Raw genomic sequence first — 17,778 nt, forward strand, 5'->3', positions numbered from 1 at the left:
ACAAGAAACATGATGACACTAAGACCCATCATAATCAAATTACTTAAAACAAGTGCTAGAGAAAATCGTAACAGCAGCAACAGAATAAAGACATGTAACACATAGAGGGGAAAATGATAAGACTGACAGTAGACTTTATCTCAGAAATAATGTGAGCCAAAAGACAATGAAGCAATAGCATTAAGGTAATGAAAGAAAAATTCCATTAAGCTAGGATTCTATACTCAGCAAACATGTTCCCCCAAAATGAAGACAATATAAAGACTTTCTCAGGCAAACCTGAAGAATCACCACCAACATACCAGAGCTACAAGAAATGTTAATGAAATACTTCAGGCAAGAGGAAAATGATACCACACAGAAATCTGGATCTCTGCAGAGGAATGGTATTTGGCACCAAAAATGGTATTTGTAAAATTATCATTTTTCTTATTTTGAAAAAATCTCTTTAAATAATAACTGACTGTTTAAGGCAAACAAATAACAACGTATTGTGGGATTTCTGCCATATGTAGCAGTAAAATATATGACAATAGCACAAAGGCTGGGAGAGAGGAAATGGAAGGATACTGTTGTAAGCTTTTTGTACTAGGCATAAAGTGTTACAGTATTACTTGAAGACATACCAAGATGAGCTAAAGATGTATATTAGAAACCCTAAAGCAACCACTAAAAATATAAAACAGAAGTATAACTAATAAGCTAACAATGGAAATAAAATGAAACAATAAAATACACCCAATCCAAAAGAAGGAAGAAAAGGAGGGAAAAAAGAACAAAAGAACAGATGGGACAAATAGAAAATAAAAAGCAAGGTGGTAGGTTTAAACCTAAGTCTTACCGGCTGTTGTAGCTCATGCAAATTCATGTGTCGATGTCCTCATTGCAAATTCATGTGTTGATGTACCTTAGAATGTGACTATTTGGTGAACGGGTCTTTAAGAGGCAATTAAGTTAAAATTAGGTTGTTAGTATGGGCCCCCATCCACTTTGCCTGGTGTCCTTATAAAAAGAATTCGGAATTTGATACATAAATAGAGAAGGAAGACAATGTGAAGGCACAGAGAGAAGGCAGCCATCTATAAACCAAGGAGAGAGGGTTCAAGAGAAACCAAACCTACCAATAGCTTGATCTTAGATTTCAAGTCTCCGGAACTGGGAGAAAATAAATTTCTGTTATTTAAGCCACCAAGACTGTGGTACTTTGTTATGACAGCCCTAGCAAACTGACACATTAACCATACAAATAATCATATTAAATGTAAATATTCTAAACTGTAGTTCCCACCACCACAGGAACCCAGCTAGACCAGAACCAATTTCAACTGCCTTGGCCCAATCATCTGAGCACTCCAGCTTCTTGCTTTTCTTTCCTTCCAATGCATTCCACGTAAGAACAAACTCAGCCAAGCATAGGGAGTGAGTAATCTGTGTTTGGTTGCTTCAGTCCCTTGTTACCTGCATAGATGGGTCTTGGCTCTATCATTTTCTAGATGTGTGGGTTTAGGTAAACTCATTAGCCTCTAAACACTTCAGTTTCCTCATTTCTGAAATGGGGATAATATACTGGATAAATATGTGAACTGTGCAGTTATGATTAAAGTTAAAGACCTTGAGATGGGATGACCGTCCTGGATTATCCATATGGGTACATTATTTTAAGCTTGTGGCAATTTGTTATAGCAGCAATAGGAAACTAATACAAACATCTATAGTAAGCCTTCAGTGAATGTTACCTCAACAGAATCTCAAAATTCTGTAATTGAGAAGGGTACATGAGAGAGTATGAAAGGCATGGCATAGGAGGAATTTGGCAAACCTCTGCCACCTAATGCCCTGTGGCTACCTGCTCTGGATACAGAACAGTCTCTCCCACTGTCCCCTCACCTGGTATGCTCTATGGGAGTTCTGTTTCTGTTGCCATTGCTGCCACGGAGTGGTGGACACCTGCCCCACACTCCCATCCCAGCATCCAGGGAGGTTTCTTGAAATGCAAAGCAGAAAGAGTGCTGGGCCCAGAGAGGAGGGCCAGCTGCTGGGAGTCATTCATTTTTCAAGTAAATGCTGACACTTCCTGCTGTCCTTGGTGGACACTGCTTGTATTAGTAACATCTCTCCAGTGGCTGTTGGAAAACAATTCTGGAAAGATTCTGGAATGTCTTGGATCAGTTCAGGGATGATTAAAGCAAGGAAAAGGGGACATGGAAAAACATTGTGGAGATAAGAGGATGAGGAATTCCTGCCTTCATCAAACTGTGCCCAAGGGATAGAAAGGCAAAAAGAAAGACAACGTCCCCTTTCTTATGATATTTATGTTCTAGTGGGAGGTGACACAAGATAACCAAGTACACGTCAAATAAAGAAGGTAATGTTGGATTATGATACAAGCCACAAGGGAATAAGGAGGATGATGAGATAGAAAATGGCTAGGGGAATAGAATTCCTTTGGAGGGTGTTAGGAAAGTTCTCTATGTGAAGGTGACATTTTAGCTGAGACTTCAAAGATGAGGAGATCCCCCGACCCATGCCTGCAAAGCCCCATAGACAGGTATTCTTGGTTGCAGGACAGCATTTGCCAAGGCCCTGGGGGGTGCAGGGAGAGAGCACCTGGTGGGCTGGTACTGTGAGCACGGGGAAGGGAGTCAAGATGAAGCCGAGACATAGGCAGGGGCCAGATCATAGGCTGTTGAGGCCATGGTGAGAATTCTCAGTTTATTATAACTGCAGGGAATCTAATGAACCAGCAGCAGAGGTGCTTTTCCCATGATGTGTGTGTGTGTGTATGTATGTGTGTGTTTGTCTTATGGGAAGGACACAGGGACACAGGAGGGAGAAACCTATTATTTTTCCTATGTGTAGATCCTTTTCAGCTGGTGATTTTCTCATTCAACCAACAGTTTTGCTTTAATGGTCAATTGAGGGAAACTTGTTGACTAGACTCTCTTCCTCTTCTCAGTAACTACTAATTTTTTGGAGCACTTAATTTGTGTTGGGTTCTGTGTTAAATGGTTTGCATTCATTATGTCATTTAATCTCCACTGGAGAGATGTATACATTCTATTCTTGTCTCCATTTCACAGATGGGGAAGCAAGCGCTCAAAGAAGTTAAGCAGTTAGCTCTGGATGCAGCTAGTCAGTTCTGGAGCTTTACCCTTGGCTTCCCTCCTGCCTCTACTGTCATCTGCTTGTGTCTGCCCAAAACTCCATGTCATCAATGATTTTAGTCACCAAGTGTGATGGCCTTTCCTTAGAACTATTCCTCACCAATTTTCCTTTTGGTTCTCTTTTTTCTTAAATTTCTCTCTTTTCTGGCTTCTGTACACTGGTTCTCTTCAGATGCTCTCGTTCTTTTTGAGCTGTCTCCTTCAACCCCACGGGCTTCTCTTGCCATACTCTTTCTTTGCGTGGTCTTGCCTCTGACAACCATCATCACTTGAAGGTGGGAGCTTTTATTTAAATTTTCTCTTAAGACGGAGGCAATCGCTTCTAATTTCCTGTTCCAGCATTTAGTAAGCAAATATTTGTTTTGTTTTTTTAATTGACAATAGTTAGTGGACACCGACCACATGCAAAGCTTTGTTCTAGGCATTGATGAGAATACAATGGCTAGGACAGGACCTCTGGGGCAATGGGATTGGCTTCATTTTTGTTCACACAGCTCTATTGCTGGAGCTTGTCATAGGTGCTCGGTATATATTTGTTGAATGAGTAATTTAGTTGGGGAGGCAAACTTGCACATAACTGGCTCTAATTCAAGGTTGAATGGAGCAAATGCTCTAGTTAAGATGCCAGAAGGTGCTGAAAGAGCCCAACAGAGTAGGCAAGCAAGGGGAAGGCTTCATGGAGGTGACATAGGCATTCAGCCTCTAAATCATCCTAAATCTTAGCAGTGTTCAAGAAATAGCAAGTGAGGGGTGCCTGGTTGGCTCAGTCGGTTAAGCATCTGACTCTTGATTTCAGCTCAGGTCATGATCCTGGGTCGTGAGATCAAGTCCCACATCAGGCTTTGTGCTCAGCATGGAGTCTGCTTGGGAATCTCTCCCTGTCTCTCTGCCCCTGCCCCACTCACGTTCTCTCTCTCTCTCTCAAATAAAAAAATAAATAAAACCTTAAAAAGAAATAGCAAGTGACCTGGTGTGCTCAAGTATGATGCAGGAGGTAGTGAAAGATGGATGAGGTGAAATTGTGTTTTGGGAATCTCACTCTACTGCCAGTGTAGAGAATGGCTTGTTTGGGGACAGACCATCCAGAAGAGTGGTTGCCTACCCAGGTCAATGGCACAGAGAAAGCAAAACAGGGAGAGTGAACGCAAGAGTACTATAAAAGTAAAATCTATGAGCCTTGGCATTTAACTAGATAAAGGGATATAAGAAAGAAGCAGGAACTAAAAATGACTTTGAGGCATCTCACCTGGGTGACTGCATGATGGTGGTAACATTTCCCAAACAGGGAACGGTGAGGAAGGGGAAGATTTGGTAGGGACTATGGAAGAAACTAAGCTTTGTCTTGATGTCTTCAACTGGAGATGCTCGTGGAGTAAAGCAGGGGAGATAGCTAGCAGAAAGCTGAAAATAAAAGCTGGATTTCAAGAAATACAGGAGCTTTCAGAGCTGATTGAGGTAACTGACATCATGGGAGATGCTATGATGTGTGAGAGAGAATTTTTGTTCATAGTTTTATTTATTAAATTTTTTATTTGAATATAGTTGACACACAATATTATATTAGTTTCAGGTGTACAACATAATGATTCAACTTTTCTATATGTTATGCTATGCTCACCCCAAGTGCAGCTACCATCTGTCACCATACAACACTATTACAATATTATTGACTATATTCTCTTTGCTGTGCCTTTTATTCCCATGACTCATTCATTCCATAGCTGGAGATCTGTATCTCCCACTCCCCTTAACCCATTTTTTCCTTTCCCCTAGGCAACCATCAGTTTGTTCTCTGTATTTATAGGTCTGATTTTGCTTTTTGTTTGTTTATTCTTTTTTTTTTTTTTTTAGATTCCACATTGGAGTGAAATCATATGGTATTTGTCTTTCTCAGTCTGACTTACCTCACTTAGCCTAATACCCTCTATGTCCACCCATGTTGTTGCAGATGGCACCATCTCATACTTTTTAAAGGCTGCCTAATATTCCATTGTGTGTGTGTGTGTTTGTGTGTACACCACATCTTTTTAAAAAATCTATTTATCAGTGGACACTTAGGTCGCTTGTGGGAGAGAACTTCACCTAAGCAGAAAAGAGGGCTGATGGCTGTGGACAACTTTTGAACATTTCTTTCTCTCCTGTGAGAGTTACAAATTCAGTGTGTCCAAAATGGAATTACTCAATTTCTCACCAAATCTGTTCCTTTTCTTGACTTCTCTAGCTGTGCAAATGGTACTGACCACTCTCTTAGTCATGCTGGCTCCAAACCTCAGTCCTCCTTGCCTCTTCCCTTAATTCTTTACATAGTAAGTTTCATCTATAGAAAATTCTGAAAAGGGGCTCCTGGGTGGCTCAGTCGGTTAAGCATCTGCCTTTGGCTCAGGTCATGATCCCAGGGTCCTGGGATCGAGTCCCGTGTTGGGCTTCCTGCTCAGCCGGGAGTCTGCTTCTCCCTCTGCCTCTTCCCGCTGCTCGTGCTTCCTCTCTCTCTCACACTTTCTCTCTCAAATAAATAAAATCTTTAAAAAAAAAGAAAGAAAGAAAATTCTGAAAATCCATAAAAATAACAGGTAGAAGATATAGTCATTTATAATGGAACTATTTTCAATGATGTCTAGTGTATCATTTTAGTTATATTCCTAGGCAAGTACAGATTTAATTTCCTATACACATGAATACAGCCATACTCTACATTTTTAGAATAACCTTTTTATTGAAGTAAAACAGTCATGCAGAAATGTACACAATCAGAAACTGATGACTTTTCATTTATTAAATATTCTTCCACATCAATTTTAAAAGGCTTCAGAGGTATTCCATCCCATAGATGTACCATAATTTAGATAACTAATCCCTGTTGTAGGATTTTTTTTTTCTAGTCTTCTCATCCCTCTCTCCCCAATTTAAAATTTTTGTACCAATTTCCAATTTTTCTTCAGAATAAAATTCCTTAGAGGCAGAATTTCTGGGTCAAAAGGCATGTGCATTTAAAAAAATAACCTTTTTATTTTAGACTACTGTTAGGCATGCAGAAAAATTACAAAGGTACTCCAGACAGTTCCTGCAGACTGCATACTCAGTTCCCCTATTATTAACATCTTACATTAATATAGAACATTTGTCACAATTAATGAACCAACATGGAGGCATTATTATAACTAAAGTCCATAGTTTATCCAGGTTTCTTTAGTTTTTACCTAAGGTCCTTTTTCTGTTCCAGTATCCCACCTAGGATACCACACTACATTTAGTTGTCACATTTCCTTAGACTCTTCTTGGCTGTGACAATTTCTCAGACTTTCCTTGACTTTTTTTGCCCTTAACAATTTTGAGGAATACTGGTCAAGCATTCTGTAGAACGTCCCTCAATTGGGGTTTGTCTGATTTTTTTCTCTTGATTAGACTGGGTTTATGGGGTTTGGAAGGAAAGTATCATAGAGATAAAATGCCACTTTCATCATATCATAGCTAGCCTACATAGGATCCACATGATTTATCACTGTTCATGTTAACCTTGATCACCTGGCTGAGGTAGAGCTTGCCTAGTGTCTCCACTACACTCATTTTCCCTCTTTCCATGCTGTACTCTTTAGAAGGAAGTCACTACACATAGCCCACATTCAAGGAGTTGGGAGTTATACTTCAGGATGAATTATCTCCAGAAATTCTTTGGAATTTTTCTGCTCCAGAGATTTATCTTCTTTTCCCTGTTTATTACTTTATTCATGTCAGTATTCATATCATTAGTTTACTTATGTCACTATAGACTCATGGGTATTAATTTTATAGAGTTTTAATCCAATAGTACTTTACTTGTTTTGTTGCTCAAGGCATTTGTATTTGCAAGACTCTGAGTAATTCACTTCAAAGGTACCCGGCCAATAGTTGTGCCAACTCTCACAGTCAAGAATGAGGATGCATTTCCCCTCAATTTCACACACCCTTTATAAAAGTAGGTCAGCAAACAAGGGCGAGGTGGAGGTCCCTCCCTAATGCCCAATTTCTTGACGTTCCCAAGGTAGACGAGGCCAGACCGGGGAGGGGTGTCCTTTCCCAGATGTGGACATCATCCCTTACCCCGCCCGCCCTTAACCACCGCCCCCTGGGGCCCCCAGCCCCTGTTCCCGGCTTCTCCAAGGCCCCGCCCTCCGTGGGACGGAAGTGGGCGCGGCAACGGGCCGGAAGCGCTGGGCAGGGGCGGGCCTTCTCGATCAGATAGCCCCTCCCCACTCCACCACTGCCCCACCCCTCCGGCCCAGACAGGAAATGAGGTCAGAAAGGGAAACCCCGGCGGGGAGACTCGGCCCCAAAAGCGGCGGCCATTGGAGGTGGCTGCGGCAGCTGGTGAGGGGGAGGAGTGGGTTGAGAGGGTCGGGGTCCCGGGGGCCGGCGCCAGCGGGGATCGGGGCTACCGGCCAAGGCCGAGGGGCCATAGCTGCCACCGGGCTGCGGAGGTTGGCGGGAGGGGCGAGGGTGGCTGGGCCTTGTTTTTCAGGGCCCATCGACCCTATCCCGGGGAACCAGATTCGGGCGTCTCCGGGGCTACAGTCACCCCTTCTCCTTTCTTCTTTCTGGCTCTTTTGGGCAGACGACGGCGGGAGGGCTTGGTGTCCCGAGCCGTGTTCGCCCTAGTCTTCGGGGGCGGGCCGGGGCGTGGAGGAGAGTCCTTCCACACAAGCTCTTTCTCACATCTGTGGCCATGTTGCGACCCCTGATCACGGAGGGAGTTTAGTCGCCAGGACTTCCTTTTTTTTTTTTTTTTGGCAGTTTCTGCCCGAGAAGGGCTGACTCCCTGCCCCGGTGAGCCCAAATGAGAAGTTGCTTCCTGCCGCCTGCCTCCGTCCCAGCTTCTCGCAACCCCGTCTTTCGCTCCGACCGTACGCCTGCCTTTTTTTTTTTTTTTTTTTAACTTCTATCCGTTTCCCGTTCTTTTCTTTGCGTGACTTACCTTTCCTCTCCTCGAGTGCTTGCTGGACAAGGGGGTCCTCTCGGAGTGTGCACCCGAGACTGACGGTGTGGGAAGCTCAGGGTTCTGTCGCCAACTGTTCGAATTGCAGTCCTTTCGATAGGAAAGGATTCTGCGCAAATAGCTGCAAGTTGTTCTGTAACGTTGTTCCACGTTAAAGTGTACAGTTCTGCCTGAGTTTTAAAGCAGTAGTTCTTTATTAAGGAAGTAGGTTTAGACGTGCTGTCCCCACATCTGTTTTTGTCTTAGGGGCAGTTGTCTCCCAAACCCCAGTCAGGGCGTTTTAAACTACTTCGTATTGCTTAAAGGGACGTGGTCATTTTATGTTGTGTGGCTTTTGAAACTTTGAGACGTTTTGTTTGGTAGTTTTGGAACTAGGTGTCCCCATTGCTCCCACCCATGTGGCAGATAAGCCAGCCTACTGTTTTCTTGCCTTTGAATTCGTTGGCATAGGACAGCATGAAAATAGGTTTTAGAAAGTCCTTTGCAGAATGTAAACAGCATGAATGGAAATATGGTCTAAGAGTGGCGCCACACAGTTTTAAATTCTAATTATGGCCTTGAAATTGGGCTTAAGGGCTAGGGAAAAGATGCTAAATTAATATGTATTTAATAAGGAGTTGTACAAATTATATTAGACGTTTCCCTTTAAAAGGGCGTTTTGAAAATTGCTCCTACTGCTCTCATCCCTTAGAAGGTTTGCCTCTGAGGTGACCCCTGAAGTAAGAGGGTTTGACAAGAATGAATAGAAAAATAGAAAAATTTAGAAAGTGGTTAGCTAGAAATCTTAGAGGCTCCATCTATCCCTTCATTTCAGCCTCAGTTATATCCTGCTTTTGTGTGATTGGTACTAAAGCACATAATTATAATCACTTAATTTTCTGAAGGATGGGAGAAGAGCTAAGAAGTTGCTAATTGTTAAAAAATACATGACATACCTGGTAAATTTCCTTCCCTGCTAGCTTCCAGGTGGTAGTTGGGACCAGAATGGGTGCAGACTTAGTCCCTTTTTTCCATTCAGGGTACACATCTGGGTTACTACAATTTCTTAGATCACTAAAACTGCAAGCAGTGGTCCTTAAGGTGTGGCACTTAGTTGTCTTTTTCCTCCCTTCCACAAGCATTCTTTTTTTTTTAATTTTTTTTAATTTTTTTTTTTTTTAAAGATTTTTATTATTTATTTGACAGAGAGAGACACAGCAAGAGAGGGAACACAAGCAGGCATTCTTATCAGTAACCCCAGACCATGGAATAGTTCTTTATCCATGGTTTTGAAGTTTTGTGTTTTTCTGCTCCTGTCTAATGAGACTTTCTCTAATCTTTTTGGATTTTATCATCAGATAATTTAGTGACAAGTTTAATTGGGGAAAAGAGGGGGAAAGATTTATTTCCCTGGGTTTGCTCATTTTTGCTAATATCTTAGTTGTGATCTGGTGAGTGATTTTTTTTTTTTGGTGCTTTAAGAACATGTTGACTTGAGGTACCTAACAAGGACCAAACACCTATTTTTGGTGGCTTAAGTGTACGTGGATGGGAGGAACAGAGTCTTAAGTGTAGCCAGATGAAAGGTGACTTTATTTTCTGTAGATAGGGTGGATTCTGCAGTGCCATGGTCTATTTATAAAATTATTCTAAACAACAGAATCCTATTCAGGCTTTCTTTTTCTTTTTTCCTGAACTTTCTTTTGGCAGATGTGGCCTCATGGATGAGCTGGTACATGACTTAGCCTCAGCCTTGGAGCAGACATCTGAGCAGAATAAGCTTGGTGAGCTGTGGGAGGAGATGGCCCTGAGCCCTCGCCAGCAGAGGAGGCAGCTTCGCAAACGGAGAGGCCGGAAGCGCCGTTCGGACTTCACTCACCTGGCAGAGCATACCTGCTGCTACAGTGAGGCCTCTGAGTCCAGTCTCGATGAGGCCATTAAGGACTGTCGAGAAATGGCCCCTGTTGCCAATTTTAGTGACTCTGATGACACGATGGTAGCCAAACGGCACCCAGCTCTCAATGCCATGGTTAAGAGTAAGCAGCACTCTTGGCACGAATCTGACTCCTTTACCGAAAATGCACCATGTCGACCGCTGCGGCGCCGGCGGAAGGTGAAGCGGGTGACATCAGAGGTGGCTGCCAGCCTCCAGCAGAAGCTCAAGGTGTCAGATTGGAGCTATGAGAGAGGCTGCAGGTTCAAGTCTGCTAAGAAGCAGCGTCTGTCCCGCTGGAAGGAGAATACTCCCTGGACCTCTTCAGGTCATGGGTTGTGTGAGTCAGCAGAAAATAGGACTTTCCTAAGCAAAACAGGAAGGAAAGAAAGGATGGAGTGTGAAGCAGATGAAGCAAAACAGGGCTCTGATGAGAACATGTCAGAATGGTGAGAACTCCCTTACTCAGTCAAAGATTTTTACCCCAAGTACAAATCCACAGTCTTGATGAGTTCAACTTTCTTTCCAAAGCAGCCACTGTAATGTTTACTTTGTAGCCCTCCTTTAAGCAATCAGCTAGGGTTTATCTCTTTTTACAGTACATTCATCATTCTATTTCCCTATGTCAAAGAGGCTACATATAATGAAACACAATTTGTTTCTAAAAATGGTTTAAAATGTGTACTTCACATGCATAACCATGAATTTTATTTTAAAAACAATTTACTGCTGTTTATGCCATGTAGATCATACATAGATGTTGTTAGAACGAGGGTCTCAGCAGAGGCTGGGGTGTGTGTTTGTGTACGTGAGAAAATGCTGGTGCCAGGCACATGGAGTTTGTGTGTTTTCCTGGTAAGCTGCCTTTCCCCATCAAGAGTCATGGCTTTAGATACTGGGCTATAATTCTTTTGTCTGCTACTTCCAGTTTGACTGTATGGAGCTTATTTTTTATGGCTGACATTCAAGTTGTCTGAACACATGGTGGGCTTTGAAAATAACGGTACTGAATCCCATTAGTCTTATAACAAATGTCATCGAGCCAGAAACATTTGGGTCTGTTGGGTGTATGTTTAAAATGGCAGTGTAGTTTTTGGTGACTTTGTTTTTTATATCTCAGATAGTCCTAGGAACATTGATAATCCCCACCTTGATACTTTAGTATTATTCTTAATATCAGCATGATATCTGTTTCTCAAGGAAGATGCTCTTGGTGTTTTGGATGGGGCGATTCTTTGTGGTGAGGGACTGTCCCACGCTTTACAGGATATTTGGCATCCCTACATTGTTCCCATCCCCTTCATAGTATCAAAGCAAATGCCTCTGTGGGTGCTGCCTTTTCCCAATTGAATGTTCAGAACTCCACTGTATGGTAGGCACTGCTATTCATATTTTATAGAAGAGGAGATGGAGGTTAATAGCATTTAGATAATTTGCCTAAGGTCACCCAATGGCAAAACTGGGAACTGAACCTGATTCCGAAGTTCATACTTAACCACCATGTTTTGCTGCCCTTTAAGTGTGCCTTTTCCATGGCTCTTTTTCCGTCTCATCGTAGCTTTTACACCTGTAGAATGTGTGGCCTTTCTTAGGACTTTCCTTTTGAAGTTTGAAAAACAAAGACATAAATCTTAGGAACTATGAGGTGAAGCTATGTCAGTAATAGGGAAAGCTGCTTAGGTGTTTATCCCTGTACCTTTCATGGGTGATTTTTAATCCAGTTTTAACAGTTTTTCTAACTGTATATTTGCCAGTCTGCACAACCAGATAGGCTTATAATTTGGCTTCCCTAATTTTCCTTTAATGTATATCCTGAGACCTATTTGCCCAATTTATATGTATGATTTTGGGTTATAAAGGGTTTGTTTGTTGTTATTTTTAATCAAATAAATGTTTAGTCAACTTATAGCCTTTTACAATATCAAAATCCTCATTTGAGGCATTTAAGTTTGTTTTGGTATCAAACCTATATACCAAATAATTTACTGTTGAAAATAGTGATTTTTAAAAATTGTTTTTTGCGATGATAGCTTGTGTATATTTTTTCCCCAGAATTTCTTGTTAAATTATGAAATAATTGTAGGTGAAGAGACTAATTTTGTCTACTCTTAAGGTAACAGTCCAAGAATGGTTCCAGATACAGAGTCTGTAAGTAATCTAGCAGTGAGGCACTTCAGTCTTTCCAGTTCCTTCTTACCCCAGACACATCTATTGCATGTTATAGTTAGGTTGTAATAATAAACATTCTAGTTATATGAGAGCCTTAATAAGTTGAAGTAGGCAGCAATTCTTATTCTTTTCAAATTGAGAAGACCTTGTTCCCCCCCATTTGTGCTATCTGCCTGGTCCATGATTTCGGAGTTCTTTAATAATATGGATGCCCAAGTTCTTATAGCTATGAGGGAATAATAGGTTGAGTAGTAGCAGACCTAAAATGAGAATAATCCTTCTTTAGAATCTAATTATTTAGGAGTCTTAAATATGCCTCGACTTATGTTGATTCATCTGTAGTTATGAGCAGAAGTGCTTTGTATTTTTTCCCCCTAAATCTACTCTGTGGAGAAAGAGAGGTGACTGCTAGTTATATTCAGTCTCTTAAGTAAGATGGAACTAAAATCTTCTTCCCTCAATTATTACTATTATTTAAAGATTTTGTTTATTTATTTGAGAGAGAGAGAACACGAGCCGGGTGAGGGGCAGAGGGAGAAGCAGACTCCCCGCTGAGCAGGGAGCCCGATGCAGGACTCGATCCCAGGACCCCAGGATCATGACCTGAGCCGAAGGCCGACGCTCAACCAACTGAGCCACCCAGGCGCCCCTAGAACTTTGCTTTTTATCAGTGGTATTAAAGATTGTCCGCCTGTATGATTCAACTTGTAAAATTATTAGGATGAAGGTGATCATTAAGCTTAATTAAGCCTCGTCAGTAGATGGAATTCTTTTAAAAAAATGTGTGTCATATGTTTTAGGTTTGAAAGTATATGTCTCAACCGGAGAGCTTTATTTCTAATTTCCTTAAACTCGCTTTACTAATTAACCATGGAATAGTTTTAAGCTTGACCCGTAATTCTTTTTACTTCTCTTTTTCTGTTCTTCGTTCAATTCTACACCAACCAATCCCTTAGGAGTTCTGAGGAACTGAAAGTGGTTATGATGTAATAGTATTTTATACCTACAAAAAGATCAGTTGTTATTTTAATATTTTCCTGTGTATGTGTGTTCCATTCTCAAATGGAGCAGTTCTTTTGTAAAATTACTTTTTGTCTTTATTCATATTGTCTATATAGCAGCTATTAGGTGATTCATAGCCTAATTTTGCTCTATTCTCCACTAACATATCATTTGTTTGTTCCCCTTGAATATAGTTTAGCTTCTGTTCTTTTATAAGTGAATGGGTTTGGTGTTGGTCTGAAGTCTCAGTCAGGAGCCTTCCTAAGGTGATGTATTAGAGGCTGATCTCACAGTAAAAAAATATTCCCTTCTCTTGGAAGGCAAGTGACAGAGATAGAGTGCTAAACCTCCCCCCTCCTTCTCCAGCCCAGGCTGACCTTCTGCGGCCCCTTGGTGCCTCTTGTTTTCTTATTTTTAGAGAAAATCAATATCCCTTCTGACACAAACAATAGCTCAGAAGAAGAATAAATGGGAGAAAGCTGAGATCTCTGTCCATCACCTTTCACTTTAACTCCCCCAAACTCTTTAATTATGAGCATGCTTTGCTCCAGGTGTTTGTGACAGTGAAATTGCTAAATGAGGACCATTTTAACCAAAGATTGGGTGATCAGTAACACTCTATAGCAGTAGCTTGTTGGATCAATAGCATTCATTATTTCATGGTTAAGGTAAGTAGCTTCCTTTGCAAGTGGAGCTCATTAATCAGGGGCTACTGGAACTGTGGGAAAGAATGTACGTGGTAGGTTGAGGTGGTTTTGTTTTCCATTCCATAACTGGGGATGCTGGCCAAGAGTACATTTACCATTGTTGCAAATGGTACTGTTGCATTTGAGAGTATTAAATAGGTACCGTGGTGTGCTTACATAGATTTACTCAAAGTTCTGCTGGTATATATCCTTAGGAACAACTAAGAAAGACAGCTTGGGAGGTGGATTTGATACTACTGTATTTGAAGATCTGTCTCTTGAAAGAAATGTGTTCGGATTATTTTGTGTGACTCTAGGGGACAGTGGTAGGAAAGTATAGAAGGACAGAGAGTTAAGTGTTTCCTCAGTAACATTCCAAAAATTTGCACTCTAAAAATGAAATGAATTGTTTCACGAGGTGATGAGTTCTAGGTCACTGAAGGGGTTCAAGCCTGGGCCTTGCTGACCATGTACTGGGTTAGTGTGGAGTTGGAGAGGTTGCACTCCATGATGTTTCAGGTCCCTCCGACACTGAGATTCTGTCATTCTTTTCAGTCACAGCCCCATTCCAGTGCATCATTGCCACTTCATATTTTAAAAAGCATCTGATAAGCAGCATCAGCTGCCCACTAAAATACTTACAAAGACATAAAACATTGTAAACTCACATCATCAGAACCTGGGACCTAGAGTTGGCCTCTTGTCAAGATTTCCTCAAACCACAAGGCTGATAGATGTGCGGTTGGAAGCCCACATCAGCAGTGCCGAACCGACGCTGAAGGTAGGTGGCGAGAGCCTTCCTCCTTGCTCTGTAGTCAGATCTTTGTTCACAAATGCAAGGTCCATTTCAGTCAGAAAATCAGGCAGCTGCAGCTTGAGCTAGAGTATTGTTCCATCCTTTACAGTAGTCCCCTCTTATCCACAGTTTCTTTCTGTGGTTTCAGTTACCCGCAGTCAGGTGCAGTCTGGAAGCAGATGATCCTCCTCCTGCCATATCAGAAGTAGTCGTAGTAGCCTAACAACCTCACAACGCCTGCGTCATCCACTTCACTTCATCTCATGACGTAGGCATTTTATCGTCTCACATGATCCTAAGAAGAAGGGTGAGAATAGTAAGATACTTTGAGAGAAAGAGGCTGCATACATAAAACTTATTATTGTGCTATTTTATTATTAGTTATTGCTTATCTTTTACTCTGCTTAATTTATAAATAAAGCTTAATCGCAGATATGTATGTATAGGAAAAAACATGGTCTATATAGGGTTAAATACTATATAGTCTCAGGCCTCTACTGGGAGTCTTAGAAAGTATCTGCCGTGGATAAGGGGGAGCTACTGTACTTCCCAGTCGGTATCTTTCAGTCTTTATTTGGAGGCTCTAACTCCCAGAATACACTTGGATAGGGAATTAGTGTTTTCTCTGTGTGCATTTGTGTTTGGGGTAGGAGGCAGTCATGGCAAATTGAATCCTGGGAAATATATTCTCCGAGAATAAAGTTTACTGTTGGCATGGGCAGAGAAGAAAAAAAATCACTCTTAGTGGTGCATTCTAGAAATTGTAATGTTTTATATACCTTTATATATTTCAGACTCTTGGAATGGGGTCAGAATAAAGCAGTGAGAGGTAGAAGAAGATCCTGTCTTAGTCCAACATAGCTGTATGAGAGAAAAACCTACCAATGACACTGGACATTAGGCCAGCGGCTCTGCACATTGTCTTGGTCAGTTGCAGATGTGAGAAGAGCAGGTTTCCCATGTCCAAGGGAATAGAGAATGGGACCAGGGGTAATTTACACACCCTTTCTATTGACAAATAACCAGATTCTAGGTAAACCAGTTCTCAGCAAGAGGCCTTTGAGCAAGTTCTGCAGAATAAGGGAAAAGGAACATCATCCTGAAAGTTCAGAGGAGATGATTGCCAGTAGAAACCAGAAGAACATTTTAGAAAATCTTCTTTAGGATGCAAGAAGACATAGCCACTTTGTTTTTGTTTGGTTGGTTTTTGTTGGTTTGTTTTAAAATTTTTATTTAAATTCTAGTTAACATAAAGTGTAATATTGGTTTCAGGAAGTGACTCATCAATTACATATAACACAAGTGCCCTCCTTAATACCCATCACCATTTAGCCCACTTCCTACCCACCTCCCCTCCAGCAACCCTCAGTTCTTTATAGTTAAGAGGCTCTTACGGTTTGCCTCCCTCTCTTTTTTTCTGCCCCTTGCCCTATGTTCATCTGTTCAGTTTCTTGAATGCCACCTATGAGTGAAATCATATGATACTTGTCTTTCTCCGACTGACTTATTTCACTTTGAAACAGGAGCAGTAAGTCATAAGGGCAAGGTGACTATTTGAAAACCCAGTAGTATGGGAGGAGAATTGTAGGGAAATTTGAAATGTAATTGCAGTGTTAAAACAGGATGGTTCATTTTGCTGCAAATTGAGTTGATGTGGAAAACTTTGGAAGCCCTCCCAAAAGGAGAGAGGAGGTAAAAATGAGAGAGAAGTTGATATATCCGGAGGACAGAGGATAGAGGCCCAGTCTGAGTAAATATTCCAAAGAAAGAAATTGAAGCATTGCAATAGAATAATGATCTTAAGAATACAACTAAAGAGAAAAAGTGTTCCTGGGTTGAAAAAAATTAAGTATAAAGATTAAAAGGGAAAAACAAATGAAAAGACACATCTACCTAGACATATCCTGGCAAAATTTTGCATTCTGTATTGGTGGTGGGGGCAGAACAGGTATAAAGAACAATCTTTCCTTGCTCCGCGGGGAGCTTGCTTCTCCCTCTGCCTGCCACTCCCCCTGCTTGTGTTCTCCCTCCCTCTCTGACAAATAAATAAAATCTTTAAAAAAAAAAGAACAATCTTAAAAGGGATGAAAACAAGGCCAGCATTTATCCCTACAGTACTAAATGTGAGGGGCTACAGTTGCCTTTTAGAATTTTGAGTGGGGGAGAGGTTGCTCTCCCACTCCTCCCTGAATTTTATATATAGCTTAGATAGATTTCATATGGAAAGGCAGCAGAAAGACATTCTCAGACATTCAGGTCTCAGAATATATGCTCTTTAAATTTTACTCTGAAAAGACATTTCATCTAACTAAAGATGAATCTCTCTTAGCACTAAGAAAAGGTTAAGTCTTAAAAGGATGGGTGGGTTTCTCTAAGGCATAGCCCCCCAGCGCAATAGCAGAGCCCTGAGGAAAATCATTACCTTTACAAAGTATACCTGATTGCAGGGGCTGCATTAATGAGCCTCTGAAACCAGTGAGGTGGTTCTCTTTCATGGTGTCCTCTAATTGAAACCAAAAAACAAACTCCTTCATTATACATTCTTATAACTTATTGTGAGAATAATTTTGTAGTTGATATGAGATATTTTTCTGAAAAACCTCTCCCTCAGTTATGTTTACTTTTAGACTCTGAAGTCTGATTATGTATGGTTATAAATATACCGCCTTGACCCAGGAAAAAAATTGAGCAAAGATGTTTTTGGGCTATTAAAAAAAAATCAATGGGTAAGGAACCCAGGTGTTAACTTACTGATATCAGCTTTTTGATTATAGGTGATAAACTAATTCTGTAGCTCTTTATTTTAATTGAGACAGGTATAAACTACTCTCATTCAGTTCTAAATTTGCAGTTCTCTGTGATTAGGAATATGAAAGAACCAGCAAGCTGTCAGGTCAGAGGACAAACTATGTTTTTTCCTTCCAATTATGAGAATTCAGAGATATTTGTCTTATTTGAAACTAGAAGCTTCTTGTTAGGGCTAGAATCTTAGAAGGGAATTATTTTCAAAAAAGAATTCATAAAAATGCTATATTATTTATTGCTGCAGAAAAAGCTGCCCTACAGTTTAGTAGCTTTAA

General features: G+C 41.0%; 1 protein-coding gene and 1 long non-coding RNA gene across 5 annotated transcripts in view; one reads left to right on the forward strand and one right to left on the reverse strand.

Moving 5' to 3' along the window:
* Window positions 1–4,674: 4,674 nt before the first annotated feature.
* LOC144378870 (uncharacterized) lies at window positions 4,675–8,397 on the reverse strand. The gene is made up of 2 exons (XR_013440790.1): window positions 8,113–8,397; window positions 4,675–5,683 (listed from the first exon to the last, which is right to left on the reverse strand). It is a non-coding gene; the product is annotated as an uncharacterized LOC144378870 (long non-coding RNA).
* GPATCH2L (G-patch domain containing 2 like) overlaps window positions 7,429–17,778 on the forward strand; it is a 54,906-nt gene continuing 44,556 nt past the window's right edge. For 3 of the 4 annotated variants that reach the window (XM_036068555.2, XM_036068553.2, XM_078054001.1), the window contains exons 1-2: window positions 7,429–7,508; window positions 9,823–10,494. In XM_036068555.2, coding sequence (XP_035924448.1) covers window positions 9,833–10,494 — 662 coding nt within the window. In that variant the 5' untranslated portion in view covers window positions 7,429–7,508; window positions 9,823–9,832. Of the gene's footprint in view, window positions 7,509–7,786; window positions 8,042–9,822; window positions 10,495–17,778 lie in introns of those variants that run through there. The other variant, XM_078053999.1, reaches the window with a different exon arrangement.

This window comes from Halichoerus grypus, chromosome 8 (genome assembly GCF_964656455.1).
Source record: "Halichoerus grypus chromosome 8, mHalGry1.hap1.1, whole genome shotgun sequence".
Lineage (NCBI taxonomy): Eukaryota > Metazoa > Chordata > Mammalia > Carnivora > Phocidae > Halichoerus > Halichoerus grypus.